This window comes from Mus musculus, chromosome 2 (assembly GCF_000001635.26).
Source record: "Mus musculus strain C57BL/6J chromosome 2, GRCm38.p6 C57BL/6J".
Lineage (NCBI taxonomy): Eukaryota > Metazoa > Chordata > Mammalia > Rodentia > Muridae > Mus > Mus musculus.
This window is the reverse complement of record NC_000068.7, coordinates 37,094,515-37,114,056: the sequence shown is the minus strand read 5'-3', so window position 1 is coordinate 37,114,056 and position 19,542 is coordinate 37,094,515. Positions and strand designations below refer to the sequence as shown.

At 41.6% G+C, this 19,542-nt stretch overlaps 1 protein-coding gene and 1 pseudogene across 1 annotated transcript; both read left to right on the top strand.

Moving 5' to 3' along the window:
* Olfr363-ps (olfactory receptor 363, pseudogene) lies at positions 7,474-7,750 on the top strand (annotated as a pseudogene).
* Olfr362 (olfactory receptor 362) lies at positions 8,409-9,362 on the top strand. The gene has a single exon (NM_147051.1). It carries the CDS (start codon positions 8,409-8,411, stop codon positions 9,360-9,362), a length of 954 nt encoding a protein of 317 aa, NP_667262.1.
* Positions 9,363-19,542: the final 10,180 nt, after the last annotated feature.

Sequence of the window (19,542 nt, the reverse complement as noted above, 5' to 3'; positions counted from 1 at the left end):
ACCAGTTGGGGCATCTTCTGGATATATGCCCAGGAGAGGTATTGCTGGATCCTCCGGTAGTACTATGTCCAATTTTCTGAGGAACCGCCAGACTGATTTCCAGAGTGGTTGTACAAGCCTGCAATCCCACCAACAATGGAGGAGTGTTCCTCTTTCTCCACATCCTCGCCAGCATCTGCTGTCACCTGAATTTTTGATCTTAGACATTCTGACTGGTGTGAGGTGGAATCTTAGGGTTGTTTTGATTTGCATTTCCCTGATGATTAAGGATGTTGAACATTTTTTCAGGTGCTTCTCTGCCATTCGGTATTCCTCAGGTGAGAATTCTTTGTTCAGTTCTGAGCCCCATTTTTTAATGGGGTTGTTTGATTTTCTGAAGTCCACCTTCTTGAGTTCTTTATATATGTTGGATATTAGTCCCCTATCTGATTTAGGATAGGTAAAGATCCTTTCCCAATCTGTTGGTGGTCTCTTTGTCTTATTGACGGTGTCTTTTGCCTTGCAGAAACTTTGGAGTTTCATTAGGTCCCATTTGTCAATTCTCGATCTTACAGCACAAGCCATTGCTGTTCTGTTCAGGAATTTTTCCCCTGTGCCCATATCTTCAAGGCTTTTCCCCACTTTCTCCTCTATAAGTTTCAGTGTCTCTGGTTTTATGTGAAGTTCTTTGATCCATTTAGATTTGACCTTAGTACAAGGAGATAAGTATGGATCGATTCGCATTCTTCTACATGATAACAACCAGTTGTGCCAGCACCATTTGTTGAAAATGCTGTCTTTCTTCCACTGGATGGTTTTAGCTCCCTTGTCGAAGATCAAGTGACCATAGGTGTGTGGGTTCATTTCTGGGTCTTCAATTCTATTCCATTGGTCTACTTGTCTGTCTCTATACCAGTACCATGCAGTTTTTACCACAATTGCTCTGTAGTAAAGCTTTAGGTCCGGCATGGTGATTCCACCAGAGGTTCTTTTATCCTTGAGAAGAGTTTTTGCTATCCTAGGTTTTTTGTTATTCCAGATGAATTTGCAAATTGCTCCTTCTAATTCGTTGAAGAATTGAGTTGGAATTTTGATGGGGATTGCATTGAATCTGTAGATTGCTTTTGGCAAGATAGCCATTTTTACAATATTGATCCTGCCAATCCATGAGCATGGGAGATCTTTCCATCTTCTGAGATCTTCTTTAATTTCTTTCTTCAGAGACTTGAAGTTTTTATCATACAGATCTTTCACTTCCTTAGTTAGAGTCACGCCGAGATATTTTATATTATTTGTGACTATTGAGAAGGGTGTTGTTTCCCTAATTTCTTTCTCAGCCTGTTTATTCTTTGTGTAGAGAAAGGCCATTGACTTGTTTGAGTTAATTTTATATCCAGCTACTTCACCGAAGCTGTTTATCAGGTTTAGGAGTTCTCTGGTGGAATTTTTAGGGTCACTTATATATACTATCATATCATCTGCAAAAAGTGATATTTTGACTTCCTCCTTTCCAATTTGTATCCCCTTGATCTCCTTTTGTTGTCGAATTGCTCTGGCTAATACTTCAAGTACTATGTTGAAAAGGTAGGGAGAAAGTGGGCAGCCTTGTCTAGTCCCTGATTTTAGTGGGATTGCTTCCAGCTTCTCTCCATTTACTTTGATGTTGGCTACTGGTTTGCTGTAGATTGCTTTTATCATGTTTAGGTATGGGCCTTGAATTCCTGATCTTTCCAGAACTTTTATCATGAATGGGTGTTGGATCTTGTCAAATGCTTTTTCTGCATCCAACGAGATGATCATGTGGTTTTTGTCTTTGAGTTTGTTTATATAGTGGATTACATTGATGGATTTTCGTATATTAAACCATCCCTGCATTCCTGGAATAAAACCTACTTGGTCAGGATGGATGATTGCTTTAATGTGTTCTTGGATTCGGTTAGCGAGAATTTTATTGAGGATTTTTGCATCGATATTCATAAGAGAAATTGGTCTGAAGTTCTCTATCTTTGTTGGATCTTTCTGTGGTTTAGGTATCAGAGTAATAGTGGCTTCATAAAATGAGTTGGGTAGAGTACTTTCTACTTCTATCTTGTGAAAAAGTTTGTGCAGAACTGGAATTAGATCTTCTTTGAAGGTCTGATAGAACTCTGCACTAAACCCGTCTGGTCCTGGGCTTTTTTTGGCTGGGAGACTATTTATAACTGCTTCTATTTCTTTAGGGGATATGGGACTGTTTAGAAGGTCAACTTGATCCTGATTCAACTTTGGTACCTGGTATCTGTCCAGAAATTTGTCCATTTCGTCCAGGTTTTCCAGTTTTGTTGAGTATAGCCTTTTGTAGAAGGATCTGATGGTGTTTTGGATTTCTTCAGGATCTGTTGTTATGTCTCCCTTTTCAGTTCTGATTTTGTTAATTAGGATTTTGTCTCTGTGCCCTCTAGTGAGTCTAGCTAAGGGTTTATCTATCTTGTTGATTTTCTCAAAGAACCAACTCCTCGTTTGGTTAATTCTTTGAATAGTTCTTCTTGTTTCCACTTGGTTGATTTCACCCCTGAGTTTGATTATTTCCTGCCGTCTACTCCTCTTGGGTGAATTTGCTTCCTTTTTTTCTAGAGCTTTTAGATGTGTTGTCAAGCTGCTAGTATGTGCTCTCTCCCGTTTCTTCATGGAGGCACTCAGAGCTATGAGTTTCCCTCTTAGAAATGCTTTCATTGTGTCCCAAAGGTTTGGGTACGTTGTGGCTTCATTTTCATTAAACTCTAAAAAGTCTTTAATTTCTTTCTTTATTCCTTCCTTGACCAAGGTATCATTGAGAAGAGTGTTGTTCAGTTTCCACGTGAGTGTTGGCTTTCTGTTATTTTTTTTGTTATTGAAGATCAGCCTTAGTGCATGGTGATCTGATAGGATACATGGGACAATTTCAATATTTTTGAATCTGTTGAGGCCTGTTTTGTGACCTATTATGTGGTCAATTTTGGAGAAGGTACCATGAGGTGCTGAGAAGAAGGTATATCCTTTTGTTTTAGGATAAAATGTTCTGTAGATATCTGTCAGATCCATTTGTTTCATCACTTCTGTTAGTTTCAGTGTGTCCCTGTTTAGTTTCTGTTTCCATGATCTGTCCATTGGTGAAAGTGGTGTGTTGAAGTCTCCCACTATTATTGTGTGAGGTGCAATGTGTGCTTTGAGCTTTATTAAAGTTTCTTTAATGAATGTGGCTGCCCTTGTATTTGGCGCATAGATATTCAGAATTGAGAGTTCCTCTTGGAGGATTTTACCTTTGATGAGAACAAAGTGCCCCTCCTTGTCTTTTTTGATGACTTTGGGTTGGAAGTCAATCTTATCAGATATTAGGATGGCTACTCCAGCTTGTTTCTTCAGTCCATTTGCTTGGAAAATTGTTTTCCAGCCTTTTATTCTGAGGTAGTGTCTATCTTTTTCTCTGAGATGTGTCTCCTGTAAACAGCAAAATGTTGGGTCTTGTTTGTGTAGCCAGTTTGTTAGTCTATGTCTTTTTATTGGGGAGTTGAGACCATTGATGTTAAGAGATATTAAGGAAAAGTAATTGTTGCTTCCTGTTATTTTTGTTGTTAAAGTTGGCATTCTGTTCTTGTGGCTGTCTTCTTTTAGGTTTGTTGAGGGATTACCTTCTTGTTTTTTCTAGGGCATTGTTCCCGTTCTTGTATTGGTTTTTTTCTGTTATTACCCTTTGAAGGGCTGGATTCGTGGAGAGATAATGTGAGAATTTGGTTTTGTCGTGGAATACTTTGGTTTCTCCATCTATGGTAATTGAGAGTTTGGCTGGGTATAGTAGCCTGGGCTGGAATTTGTGTTCTTTTAGTGTCTGTATAACATCTGTCCAGGCTCTTCTGGCTTTCATAGTCTCTGGTGAAAAATCTGGTGTAATTCTGATAGGCTTGCCTTTGTATGTTACTTGACCTTTTTCCCTTACTGCTTTTAGTATTCTATCTTTATTTAGTGCATTTGTTGTTCTGATTATTATGTGTCGGGAGGAATTTCTTTTCTGGTCCAGTCTATTTGGAGTTCTGTAGGCTTCTTGTATGTTCATAGGTATCTCTTTCTTTATATTTGGGAAGTTTTCTTCAATAATTTTGTTGAAGATGTTTGCTGGTCCTTTGAGTTGAAAATCTTCATTCTCATCCACTCCTATTATCCGTAGGTTTGGTCTTCTCATTGTGTCCTGGATTTCCTGGATATTTTGAGTTAGGATCTTTTTGCATTTTCCATTTTCTTTGATTGTTGTGCCGATGTTCTCTATGGAATCTTCTGCACCTGAGATTCTCTCTTCCATCTCTTGTATTCTGTTGCTGATGCTCAAATCTATGGTTCCAGATTTCTTTCCTAGGGTTTCTATCTCCAGTGTTGCCTCACTTTGAGTTTTCTTTATTGTTTCTACTTCCCTTTTTAGGTCTAGTATGGTTTTGTTCATTTCCATCACCTGTTTGTATGTTTTTTCCTCTTTTTCTGTAAGGACTTCTACCTGTTTGATTGTGTTTTCCTGTTTTTCTTTAAGGACTTGTAACTCTTTGGCAGTGTTCTCCTGTATTTCTTTAAGTGATTTATTAAAGTCCTTCTTGATGTCCTCTACCATCATCATGAGATATGCTTTTAAATCTAGGTCTAGGTTTTCGGGTGTGTTGGGGTGCCCTGGACTGGGCGAAGTGGGAGTACTGGGTTCTGATGATGGTGAGTGGTCTTGGTTCCTGTTAGTAGGATTCCTACGTTTACCTTTCGCCATCTGGTAATCTCTGGAGTTAGTAGTTATAGTTGACTCTGTTTAGAGATTGTTCTTCTGGTGATTCTGTTACCGTCTCTCAGCAGACCTGGGAGACAGATTCTCTCCTCTGAGTTTCAGTGCTCAGAGCACTCTCTGCTGGCAAGCTCTCTTACAGGGAAGGTGCGCAGATATCTTGTTTTTGGACCTCCTCCTGGTCGAAGAAAAAGGCCCAAAACAGGGCCTCTCTCAGAAGCTGTGTTGCTTTGGCAGTTCCCAGAAGCTGTCAGCTTCTGTGGTGCAGACTCTCACCTGTGCAGACTAAAATCCTAAGTTCCAGGGAGTCCTGGAACCAAGATGGTGACCGCTGCTCCTGAGGCCAAGGCCGTCTCCCGAGCCAGGCGGACACCTGTCCTCTGGTCCGGATGGTGGCCGGTTATCTGCGGCCCGCCCAGGCTGCTGCCTCAGCGGCTCTGTGCTTCTGCCCGTCCCAGAAGCTGTCCGGTTCTCTGGCGCACCCTCTAACCTGTTCAGACTAATTTCCTAGGTCCCGCGGAGTCCCGGAACCCAGATGGCGACCGCTGCTGCTGAGGCTGAGGTCGCCTCCCAAGCCAGGCGGATACCTGTCCTCTGGTCCGGATGGTGGCCGGTTATCTGCGGCCCGCCCAGGCTGCTGCCTCAGCGGCTCTGTGCTTCCGCCCGTCCCAGAAGCTGTCCGGTTCTCTGGCGCACCCTCTCACCTGTTCAGACTAATTTCCTAAGTTCTGCTGAGTCCCGGAACCAAGATGGCGACCGCTGCTGCTGAGGCTGAGGTCGCCTCCCAAGCCAGGCGGACACCTGTCCTCTGGTCCGGATGGTGGCCGGTTGTCTGCGGCCCGCCCAGGCTGCTGCCTCAGCGGCTCTGTGCTTCTGCCCGTCCCAGAAGCTGTCCGGTTCTCTGGCGCACCCTCTAACCTGTTCAGACTAATTTCCTAGGTCCCGCGGAGTCCCGGAACCCAGATGGCGACCGCTGCTGCTGAGGCTGAGGTCGCCTCCCAAGCCAGGCGGACACCTGTCCTCTGGTCCGGATGGTGGCCGGTTGTCTGCGGCCCGCCCAGGCTGCTGCCTCAGCGGCTCTGTGCTTCTGCCCGTCCCAGAAGCTGTCCGGTTCTCTGGCGCACCCTCTAACCTGTTCAGACTCTAGTGGATTTTCAAGACGTCTATGTACATTCTTAGTTTTAGTCAATTTGCCCTCTACTTCCTTCTTCCTACCATTCCCTTGCCCCCACCCTCACTTAAACCTTTCACCCTCAGTATTGATGCCATGCTAATTTATATCACATATGCTCTGCTATCCCCTTAGGTTACATCTTTTACTTGGGTTGCAAGATAGTGGTTTTCATATAGCTTTTTTTTATACAATCATCATCTTGGTGCACCCTTCCTTTGACCCCTCATTTCCCTATCTTCCCACCCCCTCCATGTTTATAATAATTATTTTCCACTTTTTTGAAGATGTTAAACATAATTTTTAACAAGGGATTAATTCTGTCATTTGTTCATTATTAACTGATTCATAATGAATAGATTTGGGGTATATTTCCAGATTTGAAAACTTTGGTAGATTTTACTTATGGGCTTTTTGTGCAGTTTAAAGTCTGCAAATTCCTAAGAAGTGTTACATTTACTCTCTGAGGATTTCCAATGTGTTTCCCCATCAGAGTATGTTTTTCTTTTTAATTGTTTAGTCTAAGGAATAAATATATTTTGTAGATTAGCATTAGCCACTCTATGTATGGCACAGATCCACAACTGAAGGGGACATGTTTTCCAACACATGTAGTAAAAGCTGAGAGGCTAAAGTTTCCATGTGTTTTCTCAAAACAAGCATTGATATTCATAGCACATAGAACTAAGTCTATATTGGTATCTATCTGCACCAAATCTTGGTTGTGTACAACCATCATTGAAAGTTTAGCCTATGGAATGTCTGGAATTTGTTTGGTAGTATCTATTTCCTGCACTACACAGGTCAAAGATCTTATACTCTAAACCACATGGAATGTTATTACTCAAGATTCATATTCATTGTCATTAACCATTTATTATAGACCCTTGTATTTTATTTGCATTGAATGGAGCACAAAGTCCCCAATGAAGGAGCCAGATAAAGTACCCAGAGAGCTGAGGGGTCTGAAGCCCCATAGGAGGAACATCAATATGAACTAACCAGTACCCCCAGAGTTCCTTGGAACTATACCACCAATAGAAGAAAACACATGGTGAAACTTGTGGCTCTAGCTATATATGAATCAGAGGATTCCCTAGTCAGTTATCAATGGGAGGAGATGCCCTTGGTCCTGTGAAGGCTCTATGCCCCAGTATAGGGGAATGCCAGGACCAGGAATGGGAGTGGGTGGGTTGGGGAGCAGGGGGGAGGGGGATGGGATAGGGAATTTTTGGAGGCAAAACTAGGAAAGGGGATAACATTTGAAATGTAAATAAAGAAAGATCTAAAAAAAAGATCAACACAATATTTCCTCCAAATTAGTTTCTGAACAGAGAGAGAAGAAGGGAGGGGAAGGAAAAAGAGAGACATAGAGAGATGAGAGGGAGAGACAATGAACTAGAAAGATATATAAGGTGTGAGAGGTCATGAAGCTCACAGATGAGGCTAAAATGTGTGCTGGGTAGACACAATATAGAAAGAGCGAATGAAAACCGATAATGAAAGTTGTGTGAGAGATTAGATTGCTTGGATTTGAATCTGAAGCTCCTGTCTATTTCATCATGGGGTCATGTGCCTAAAGGTTACTCTGGAGTCACTGTGGAAGATCTATCAGAATGGCTATGCTGTTGACTCAGTTCTTTTTCTTTTATGCATTTGGAGTCACAGATACCCTTGTCATTACTGTCATGGCTCTGGATCGCTATGTGGCCATCTGTGACCCTCTGCACTATGCTTTGGTGATGAATCAACAAATCTGTGCCCGGTTACTGGCCTTGAGCTGGGTGGTATCCATAGTAACACTATGCTGCATGTGGGACTCATTCTGCCACTGTGTTGGGCTAGAGATGCTGGGGGCAATTTTCAACTTCATCACTGAGGAATTCCTTCAGGTGTTGGTATATACACCAGGGTAATAGTGGCAAAACTAAGATACCAGGAAAAAAGAGAGAGAGAAACTAGGTAATCTCAAGACAATTCAAGAAATTTCATTCTAAAAAGCTAGCTAGTTGGAAGGAGCCATTTCTTTATATGTTATGTTTCTTAAAGGTTCTCTCTACAGGCACAGAGAGAAGAAATTATGAAGTTGACAATGAGATAAGGTGTGGATGGAACACAAAGAGTTGAAAGCAGTAGATACAGGTAATTATCTCATGATGACTGCCATTGGTAGGAGATAAATCAGTTCACATGAAAATAGGAGAAAGAATGAAGGTTTTCTCATTGTAGGAGCCTATAAAGACTTATAGGTATATAAATTAGATGGAATGAGCTTCTAGAATGGGTTAGAAAAATAGACATAAGGGGAGAAATAGCTATAAAAAGTAAGAAATTTACTTAGAGGAAGAAGTATATATAGAATTGAAACCAAATATTTAAGGACCTTAAATGGCATCATTGAATTAGGTAGAAATGATCTGATCCTTAACCTTTGACTTCTAACTTAGGTTTTGACCTAACATCTGTTTCAGCCAACTGTTGCTCATAATGAGCTGTGCCCCGAATGCTTCACATTCTCCAATCTTCTTGCTCCTTGGGTTCTCAAGGGCTGGTGTGCCCCACACTTTCCTCTTTTTATTGTTCCTATTTATTTATCTGACCACCATATTGGGGAATGTGACTTTGGTACTGCTCATCTCTTGGGACTCCAGGCTCCACTCACCTATGTATTATCTCTTGCGTGGCCTCTCCATGATAGACTTGGGACTATCCACAGTCACCCTGCCACAGCTGTTGGTTCATCTGTCATCTGATTCTCCAGCCATTCCTGCTGCCCGCTGTTTGACTCAGTTCTTTTTCTTTTATGCATTTGGAGTCACAGATACACTTGTCATTGCTGTCATGGCTCTGGATCGCTATGTGGCCATCTGTGACCCTCTGCACTATGCTTTGGTGATGAATCGACAAATTTGTGCCCGGTTACTGGCCTTGAGCTGGGTGGTATCTATAGTACACACCATGCTGCATGTGGGACTCATCCTGCCACTGTGTTGGGCTGGAGATGCTGGGGGCAATGTTAAACTTCCTCACTTCTTTTGTGATCACCGACCACTCCTGCGAGCCTCTTGCTCTGACACACATTCCAATGAGCTGGCTATATTCTTGGAGGGTGGCTTTCTAATGTTGGGACCTTGTTCCCTTATTGTACTTTCCTATGCCCGAATTGGGATCACCATCTTACGATTGCCTTCAGCTGCTGGTCGCCGCAGAGCAGTCTCCACCTGTGGATCCCACCTCACCATGGTTGGCTTCCTGTATGGCACAATCATTTGGGTCTATTTCCAGCCTCCCTCACAGAACTCCCGGAATCAAGACATGGTGGCTTCAGTAATGTACACTGCTATTACCCCATTGGCTAACCCATTTGTTTATAGTCTCCGTAATAAGGATGTGAAAGGTGCCCTCCACAGACTACTGAGACAGGGGAGAGTGGACTCCTGAGTAGATTGAATTTAGATATTAGGTAGAAGAGAACAGGCTTGGGCTGATTTTGATCATGGCTCATTTTAGGGAGGATGAGAGGAAGCAATAGCTTACCGAACTGAAGCTGCTCCTAACTTGGCTCATGTTAATAGTGTGTTATGACAGAGCTATGAACATTCTACATTAGACCTTAGATATGGCAAGACTTCCTTTACTCACATCTCCTTCATAGGTCTTCACCATATATATAAAATATCTCAGCCATCACACCTGGGTTGTTTTGATTCAGGGTTTTTAAGGAATATGAAGATAATATTTTGACAACATAAGATTTTGAAAACACAAGTCAAGTCAAGCACAATAGAATTACTCATAGTGTCACTTAATGTGCCAAGCTTTCATAGAGCATGTGTAGGTGCACACAGACAATGATAAATTGGCAAATCCACTACTTATTCTAGTTAATGAGCAAGCAAATGCCCAATAATGAGTGTAAAATGATAGTCATGATTCTGCTATTCTATGTCTGCCTCAGTGTCCATGGGTCACATTAATATGAACATCTACTCAATTTCCACTTTTTATATCTTAAATTATGTTCAATATTTATTTTATAAACAAAATATAGACAAGAATAATATAACCTAACTATTTCATTGTAGATAATTCCCTAACTCTCAATAATGAAGAAACATGATTTGTCTTAGTTTTCTTGTAGCTAGAAACTGGCAAAAGCTTTGGCACCTTTTAATACAGTTACATGTTTGTGTTGATAGTTAGATTCCAAATTCATGCACCAATGTTAGCCTTTCAGCTTTACTGAGTAGTCACAGGACACTTAAACTTTTAATTTATTAGAAAAACCTTAGACACACCTAAAGAGGTAGAATTATCTTAGGCAAGTTCATGATCACTGCTCAAGCAAGGCTTCATCTCTGTTTCCCCGACTTACTGAGATTTCTGATTTGTATACTCTTTTGTAGGTACCCTATCCATCTCAGGACACATTGTCAAGTTCCAGATCTTTGCAATTCAAGTTTGATTTCTACATTTCTTCTATTTACTTATGAGCTATCTTCTCATGACTCAAATATTCATCTACTTTCAGCAATTTTTCACACAGTATGTTGGGAGAAACCACTTTATTTATATCTCTAGTTCTCATGAAATGGCACTGTCGAGGCACACAAACTTCTCTTCACCACTGTTCTTTCACTTTGAGTATTTACCAACTGACTATATTACCTCATTTTGTCAGAGAACTTGTACACTATCAAAATACCTTATGGATTTTCAAGTCTTCTAAGTTACTATCACCTTTCAAGAACAATCTAGGGAAATAGGTCCTCACAATAGTTTCATTATACATGCTCTACTTATTTACATAAGCACCAATAGTGTAAGGTTCTTTTCTTCATTTTTATTGGATATTTTATGTATTTACATTTCAAATGTTATGTTATCCCCTTTCCCAGTTTCCCCTCCAGAACCCCCCTTTCCCATCCCCCATCCTCCTGCTTCTGTGAGAATGTTCCTCCTCCCACCCACTCACTCGAACCTCACTGCCCTGGCATTCCTCTACACTGGAGAACTGAGCCTTCACAGAACCAAGGGCTTCTCTGACTGATGCCAGACAGTTCCATCCTCTGCTACGTATGTGGCTGGAGCTACGGGTCCCTCCATGTGTACTCTATGGTTTGTGGTCTAGTCCTTGGGAGCTCTGGGGGGTTTGTTTGGTTGATACTGTTGTTTTTCCTATGGGGTTACAAACCTCTTCCTCCATTGGGGACCCCATGCTAAGTCCAATGGTTGGCTGCAAGCATCTGCCTTTGTATTTGTCAGGCTCTGGCAGAGACTCTCAGCTATATCAGGATCCTGTTAGCAAGCACTTCTTAGCATCTGCAATAGTATCTGGGTTGGTACCTGTATATTGGCTCGATCCCCAGGTGGGGAATTCTTTGGATGGCCTTTCCTCCAGTCTCTGCTCCACACTTTGTCCCAGTACTTATTTTAGACAAGAGCCCTTCTGGGTTAAGAAATTAGAGATGAGTGGGTGGTCCCATCCCCCCACCTGGGGCTATACCTAACCTCTGGATATGGTCTTTACAGATTCTCCCTCCCCTTTGATTGGCATTTCAACTAATCTCATCCCTTTTGGGTTCTGGTATCCTCTTGCTTTCCTGGCATCTGGGATTTGCTGGTGGCTACCCTCAGTTCCCCATCCCAGATTGCTCCACACTTCTGTTCAAATTTCTGAACCTCTGTATATCATTTCCATCTCCTCTCATACATGATCCTGCCCCCTTTTTTCTCCCTCACCCACCTCTCTTCCTCCCAAGTCCCTCTCACCCTCTAACTCCTGTGAATATTTTGTTCCCCCTTCTAAGGAGGACTGAAGCATTCATATTTTGGTCTCTCTTCTTCTTGAGCTTCATATGGTCTGTGAAGTGTATCTTGGGTATTCAGAGCTGTTGTGCTAATACCAACTTACCAGTGAATGCATATCATGTATGTTCTTTTGTGACTGGGTTATCTCAACCAGAATGATATTTTCTAGTTTCATCCATCTGCCTAAGAATTTAATGAAGTCATTGTTTTTAATAGCTGAGTAGAACTCCATTGTGTAAATGTTCCACATTTCTGTATCTATTCCTCTGTTGAGGGACATCTGGGTTGTTTCCAGCTTTTGGTTATTATAAATAAGGTTGCTATGAACATAGTGGAGCATGTGTCCTTGATATATGTTGGAGCATATTTGGGTATATGAGAAGGAGTGGTATAGCTGGGTCTTCAGGTAACACTATGTCCAATTTTCTGAGGAACTGCCAGATTGATTTCCAGAGTAATTTTACCAACTTGCAATCCCACCAACAATTGAGTTGTGTTCCTCTTTCTCCACATCCTTGCCAGAATCTTCTGTCACCTATGTCTTTTTATCTCAGCCATTCTGACTGGTGTGAGGTGGAATCTCAGGGTTGCTTTGATTTGCATTTCGCTGATGACTAAGGATGTTGAACATTTCTTTAGGTGCTTCTCAGTCATTTGAGACTCCTCAGCTGAGAATTATTTGTTTAGCTATGTTCCCCATTTTTCTTTTTTTATTAATTAGGTATTTTCTTCATTTACATTTCCAATGCTACCCCATAAGTCGCCCAAGCCCCCCCCCCCCACTTCCACTTCTTGGCCCTGGCCTTCCCCTGTACTGAGGCATATAAAGTTTGCAGGAACAATGGGCCTTTCTTTTCACTGATGGCCAACTAGGTCATCTTCTGCTACATATGCAGCTAGAGCCATGAGCTCTGGGGGGTGGGGGGTGGGGGGGTACTGGTTAGTTCATATTGTTGGTCCACCTATAGGGTTGCAGACCCCTTTAACTACTTGGGTACTTTCTCTAGCTCCTCCATTGGGGGCCCTGTGATTCATCCAATAGCTGACTGTGAGCATCTACTTATGTGTTTGCCAGGCCCTGGCGTGGCTCCCAAGAGACAGCTATATCAGGGTCCTTTCAGCAACATCTTGCTAGTGTGTGCAATGGTGTCAGCGTTTGGGGGCTGATTATGGGATGGATCCCTGGGTATGGCAGTCTCTAGATGCTCCATACTTTCGTCTCAGCTTCAATCTTTGTCTCTGTAACTCCTTCCATGGGTGTTTTGTTCCCAATTCTAAGAAGGGGCAAAGTGTCCACACTTTGGTCTTCGTTCTTCTTGAGTTTCATGTGTTTTGCAAATTGTATCTTATATTTTGTTCGCCATTTTTCAATAAGATTATTTGGTTCTTTGTATTCTAACTTCTTGAATTCTTTGTATATACTGGATATTAGCCCTGTATTGAGTATAGGGTTAGTCTTTTCCCAATCCGTTGGTTGCTGTTTTGTCCTATTGACAGTGTCCTTTGCCTTTCAGAAGCTTTTCCATTTTATGAGGTCCCTTTTGTCAATTCTTGAACTTAGAGCATAAGCTGTCAGTGTTCTGTTCAGGAAAATTTCCCTTGTGCCCATTCCCCACTTTCTGTTCTATTAGTTCCAGTGTATCTAGTTTTAAGTGGAGGTCCTTGGTCCACTTGAACTTGAGCTTTATACAAGGAGATAAGAACGGATCAATGTGCATTCTTCTACATGCTGCTAGTTGAACCAGCACCATTTGTTCAAAATGTTGTCTGTTTTGCACTGGGGTTTTTTAGCTCCTTTGTGAAATATCAAGTGACCATAGTTGTGTGGGTTCATTTCTGGGTCTTCAATTCTATTCCATTAATCTATCTGCCTGTCATTGTACCAATACCATGCAGTTTCTAACATGATTGCTCTGTAGTACAGCTTGAGGTCTGGGATGGTGATTCCCCCAGATTTTTTTTTTTAAATTGTTGAGTAGTTTTCGCTATCTTGGGTTTTTTGGTAATTCCAAATAAATTTGAGAATTTCTCTTTCTAACTCTATGAAGAATTGATTTGGAATTTTGATGGGGATTGCAGTGAATCTGTAGATTGCTTTTAGCAAGATGACCATTTTTACTCTATTAATCCTGCCAATTCATGATGAACATGTGAGATTTTTCCATCTTCTGAGATCTTCAATTCCTTTATTCGGGACTTTAAGTTATTGACATACAGATCTTTCACTTGCTTGGTTAGTGTCACACCAAGGTATTTTATATTACCTGTGACTATTGTGAAGGATGTTGATTCCATAATTTCCTTCTCAGCCTTTGTCTTAGTCAGGGTTTCTATTCCTGCACAAACATCATGACCAAGAAGCAAGTTGGGGAGGAAAGGGTTTATTCAGCTTACACTTCCATACTGCTGTTAATCACCAAGGAAGTCAGGACTGGAACTCAAGCAGGTCAGAAAGCAGGAGCCGATGCAGAGGCCATGGAGGGATGTTCTTTACTGGCTTGCCTCTCCTGGCTTGCTCAGCCTGCTCTCTTATATAACCCAAGACTACCAGCCCAGAGATGGTCCCACCCACAAGGGGCCTTTCCCCCTTGATCACTAATTGAGAAAATGCCTTAGAGTTGGATCTCATGGAGGCATTTCCTCAACTGAAGCTCCTTTCTCTGTGATAACCCCAGCTGTGTCAAGTTGACACAAAACTAGCCAGTACAATTGACCCCTTGTCAACTTGACACACAAACACATCACTAGTAAGCCTCAACCCTTACATTCTTATTCATCCCCAAGTTCTAAATAACTTTAAAAGTCCCACAGTCTTTACATATTCTTAAAATTTCAATCCCTTTAAAATATCCATCTCTTTTAAAATCCAAAGTCTTTTTACAATTAAAAGTCTCTTAACTGTGGGCTCCACTAAAACAGTTTCTTCCTTCAAGAGGGAAAATATCAGGGCACAGTCACAATCAAAAGCAAAAGTCAATCTCCAACCGTCCAATGTCTGGGATCCAACTTACGATCTTCTGGGCTCCTCCAAGGGCTTGGGTCACTTCTCCAGCCATGCCCTTTGTAGCACACGCATCATCCTCTAGGCTCCAGATGCCTGTACTCCACTGCTGCTGCTGCTGCTCTTGGTGGTCATCTCATGGTACTGGCATCTCCAAAACACGGCATGACCCCTTCAGTCCTGGGCCATTAATTGCAACTGAGGCTGGACTTTCACCAATGGCCTTCCATGGCCTCTCACAGTGCCAAGCCTCAGTTGCTCTGCTCAACTCCTTCATGCCTTCAAAACCAGTACCACCTGGGTGACCCTTACACATTACCAAGTCCAGCCACAGCACAAGGTACAACTTTGGCTATATCTGGAACAAAGCCACTGTGCTCTCAGAAAACACTTCCCAGAAGATGTCACCTCAATGATGCTGGTCTCTTCTTAATCACCGCTAATTTCTTAGCTCCAGCTAACCAGCATCAATAGTCCCAGTAATGCAAAGTTTTTGCTTTAGTAGTTCTGGTATCTTGTCAATCACAGCTGATTCTTCAGCCCCAGCTAACCAGAACTACAGAATCTTCACAATCAAAACAGCAATGGCCCTGAAAAGAGTCTTTAATTTTCCCTCTGAAATTTCACAAGCCAGGCCTCCATCTTCTGCACTGTTCTCAACATTATCTTCCAAGCTCCTACACAACATCCGACAGAGCTCTTAACAACGGAACTTTCCAAGCCCAAAGTTCCAAAGTCCATCCACAGTTCTCCCAAAACATGGTCAGGTTGTCACAGGAAAACCCCACTCCTGGTACCAATTTGTCTTAGTCAGGGTTTCTATTCCTGCACAAACATCATGACCAAGAAGCAAGTTGGGGAGGAAAGGGTTTATTCAGCTTACACTTCCATACTGCTGTTAATCACCAAGGAAGTCAGGACTGGAACTCAAGCAGGTCAGAAAGCAGGAGCCGATGCAGAGGCCATGGAGGGATGTTCTTTACTGGCTTGCCTCTCCTGGCTTGCTCAGCCTGCTCTCTTATATAACCCAAGACTACCAGCCCAGAGATGGTCCCACCCACAAGGGGCCTTTCCCCCTTGATCACTAATTGAGAAAATGCCTTAGAGTTGGATCTCATGGAGGCATTTCCTCAACTGAAGCTCCTTTCTCTGTGATAACCCCAGCTGTGTCAAGTTGACACAAAACTAGCCAGTACAGCCTGTTTATCCTTTGAGTAGAGGAAGACTACTGATTTGTTTGAGTTAATTTTATATCTATCCACTTTGATGAAGTTGTTTATCAGGTTTAGGAGTTTTCTGGTGGAATTTTTGGGGTCATTTAAGTATACTATCATATCATCTGCAAATAGTTATATTTTGACTTATTTTTTTTCCAATTTGTATCCCTTTGACCTCCTTTTGTTGTCTAATTGCTCTAGCTAGGACTTCAAGTACTATATTGAATAGTAGGGAGAGAGTGGTCAGCCTTGTCTACTTCCTGATTTTAGTGGGACTGCTTCAAGTTCTCTCCACTTAGTTTGATGTTGGCTACTGGTTTTCTGTATATTGCTTTTACTATGTTTAGGTATGGGCCTTGAATTTCTGATCTTTCCAAGACTTTTACTATGAAGGGGTTTTGAATTTTGTCAAATGCTTTTTTAGCATCTAATGAGATGACCATGTGTGGTTTTTTTCTTTGAGTTTGTTTATGTAGTGATTATATTGATGTATTTTCCTTATATTGAACCATTTCTGCATCCCTGGGATGAATCCTACTTGATTGTGTTGAACTATCATTTTGATGTGTTCTTGGACTAGGTTTGAGCTTTATACAAGGAGATAAGAACGGATCAATGTGCATTCTTCTACATGCTGCTAGTTGAACCAGCACCATTTGTTCAAAATGTTGTCTGTTTTGCATTGGGGGTTTTTAGCTCCTTTGTGAAATATCAAGTGACCATAGTTGTGTGGGTTCATTTCTGGGTCTTCAATTCTATTCCATTAATCTACCTGCCTGTCATTGTACCAATACCATGCAGTTTCTAACATTGATTGCATCAATATTCAAAAGGGAATGGGTCTGAAGTTCTCTTCCTTTGTTGGGTCTTTGTGTGGTTTACATATAAACACAATTGTGGGTTCATAGAATGAATTGGGTAGTGTTCCTTCTGTTTCTACTTTGTGGACTAGTTTGAAGGGTATTGGTATTAGGTCTTCTTTCAAGGTCACATAGAATTCTGCACTAAACCTATCTGGTCTTGTACATTTTTTGGTTGAGATACTTCTAATGACTGCTTCTATTTCTATGGGAATTATGGGACTCTTTAGATGACTTATTTGATCCTCATTTAACTTTGGTACCTGGTATCTGTCTAGAAAATTGTCCATTTCATCCAGATATTCCAGTTTTGTTGAATATAGTCTTTTTTAGTAGGATCTGATGATTTTGGGGGATTTCCTCAGTTTCTGTTGTTATGTCTCCCTTTTCACTTCTGATTTTGTTAATATGGATACTGTTTCTGTGCCCTTTGGTTAGTCTGGCTAAGGGTTTACATATCTTGTTGATTTTCTCAAAGAACCAGCTCCTGGTGTTGTTGATTATTTGTATAGTTCTCTTTGTTTTATGTGGTTGGTTTCAGATCTGAGTTTGATTACTTTCTGCTGTCTACTTATCTTGGGTGTATTTGCTTATTTTTGTTCTAGAGCTTTCAGGTGTGCTCTCAGGGTGCTAGTCTATGCTCTGTCCAGTTTCTTCCTGGAGGCCTTGGTTTCTGTTGCTTAGGTTTTTGTGCTTGCCTCCTGCCATCTATAGTGTTAGTTGATCTTGCTGTCTGTGACTGGAGCTTGTCCCTTCTGTGGGCCTGTGATCTTAGGTATTTCAGCACTTCTGGGGAGACCAGCTCTTTCCAGGAGGAATTTGGGTATAGAGTGCTGTGGGATAGCCTTAGCTCCAGGGTGCAGATGGAGACTGGACTGTGTGCTCCTGGTGGGCCCCTCTTTGGACAGTTATTGGTGCAAACATAGTGATCTCACATGTGGTTTAGGAGTGAGAGCAATCCTGGGAGAACAGCTCTTTCTGGGTGAGATTTGATTATAGAGGGCTGTGCGTCACCCTTAGGTCTGACCCTGGGGTCAGATGGACACTGGAAGCATGTAAGGTTTTTTTAAAGATGTTTTTATTTAGTATATGTAACTACACTGTAGCTGTCTTCAGACACCCTGGAAGACAAAGTCAGATCTCATTATGGATGGTTGTGAAACACCATCTGGTTGCTGGGATTTGAACTCAGGACCTTCGAAAGAGCAGTCAATGTTCTTAACCACTAAGCCATCTCTCCAACCCTGCATGTAAGGTTCTAATAAGTGACATTGTTTCCCTCTTTTTGTCTGTCCTGTTGCTTTCTGGTTTACTCTGTATCATAGTCATGTGACAAGTCTTATTATGTTGCCAGCCCATGGGACAGAGTAAGTTGGAAAAGTAGACCTCTGACATCAATCTTGGGTTTCAAGTTTGTGCATGCACATGTTCTGTCATGTAAACATGGATGCACACATATGTGCACCCCCAACACACACACACACACACACACACACACACACACACACACACACACACAGAGAGAGAGAGAGAGAGAGAGAGAGAGAGAGAGAGAGAGAGAGAGAGAGAGAGAGAGGATGAGGCACCAGAAATATCATTTAGAGATTCAGATGGAGAAAATGAGAAAGGAATTGTTGCTAGTCTTCCTGCCTAACCTGATCCTCACCCAAACTACAGTCACTTTTTCTTGGTTTTGTTCTACAAATCCCTGAGCTTGGAACTGTTTTGAAGGTAATTAGGATTCATATTTACTTTCAACAAACAAAAAAATTATATTGCCTGGTCCCCAAACCTAGAGTTGTATTCAATTGGCATGAGATAAAGCTTAGATATTTCAAAAAGATTTTCCAAATGATTCTATTATGTAGCTTTGGTTGAGACCATTGTTCTTGACCTTATGTGCTTTGACATTTACTGAATTTTTCCTAAACATCCTACCACAAGTTTCTTCCATTTGAGTAGTAGTAATGGCTAACACATGCAGTACTCCGTATTTTTAGTTATTGCTTTGAGTTTTCTCCTGTACCAACCCAGTCATTCATTCCCAAACCTTTTGAGACAGTTGATAGTAATATTTATTTTAGTCTTAGAAAAGGTCTTTGCAGCCTAGGCTGGCCTGGCACTTCCTATGCAGCCCAGGCTAGCCTTGAACACCTGCAATTCTGCCTGTCTCAGTCTTCTCATGGTTAAGGTTACAGGCATGAGCCATCATGCCTGGTTGATAGATTTTATTACACACCTCTATCCCCATATAAAGTACACAGAGAATAAGTGGCCTGCCCAAAGGTAGTTGTTGTCAGTCTGAGAATCCCCTGTTCACTTGCATATTGTATTGCCTTTCCAAATGAAACTCAGTCCTTATTTTTCTTAAACTGCATCTCAGTCTAGAACATAATCACATCCCATGCAAATTATTAACAGAATATCTGAGCTCCAATATGTACCATAGTCCACAGTGTTAATCCAATAAAGTGTGTTGTGCAAACCAGCACAATGCCCCCACAGCTTTTGGATTTTGAGTCTTCAAGCCTGTATTCAGCCCTGAATAATTCTATCATTTCCTTATTGTCATTTCATTTGAAGTTTTTACATCCCTGAGACTTGGTGTTCTACCTTCCTTATTATGAATCAACCACAATATACATGAGTGTATTGTAAGCTATTAAGATGTAACATTGGTGTGATTTTTTCTAGTACATTGACATATTTTTGAAATTAGACTTTATTGCTTG

What these genes read in the sequence shown, in the direction of transcription:
- Olfr362 (NM_147051.1), top strand. Translation starts at nt 8,409, where the DNA reads ATGAGCTGTGCCCCGAATGCTTCACATTCTCCAATCTTCTTGCTCCTT.